The 275-nt window shown below is 65.8% G+C and overlaps 1 protein-coding gene across 1 annotated transcript in view; it reads right to left on the bottom strand.

Moving 5' to 3' along the window:
- FABP3 (fatty acid binding protein 3) overlaps positions 1-275 on the bottom strand; it is a 3,753-nt gene that overhangs the window by 2,677 nt on the left and 801 nt on the right. The window contains exon 2 of the mRNA XM_009288295.2: positions 47-219. Within this exon, the coding sequence (XP_009286570.1) occupies positions 47-219 (173 nt within the window). The remainder of the gene's footprint in view (positions 1-46; positions 220-275) is intronic.

Below are 275 nucleotides of genomic sequence, written 5' to 3'. Positions count from 1 at the left end.
CCTTGCGGGGGGGGCCGGCACAGGGGGGCAGGCGCTGGGGGCTCACCTTGACGTGCCTGTCGTCTGCCGTGGTCTCGTCAAACTCCTCACCCAGCTTGAAGCTGATCTCCATGTTCTTGAAGGTGCTTTGGGTCTTCACCGTGATCTTGTCGCCCTCCACCTCGATGATGGTGGTGGGTTTGGTGAGGCTGGCCATCTGCCGGGTGGCGAAGCCCACGCCTGCGGGGTGCAAAGTGTGGGGGGGCTGAGGGCACACGGAGGGGCAGGATGCGGCC

This window comes from Aptenodytes forsteri, unplaced genomic scaffold, assembly GCF_000699145.1.
Source record: "Aptenodytes forsteri isolate BGI_AS27 unplaced genomic scaffold, ASM69914v1 Scaffold361, whole genome shotgun sequence".
NCBI classification, from domain to species: domain Eukaryota; kingdom Metazoa; phylum Chordata; class Aves; order Sphenisciformes; family Spheniscidae; genus Aptenodytes; species Aptenodytes forsteri.
The sequence above is the reverse complement of the archived record's forward strand: the minus strand, read 5'-3'. Positions and strand labels throughout refer to the sequence as shown.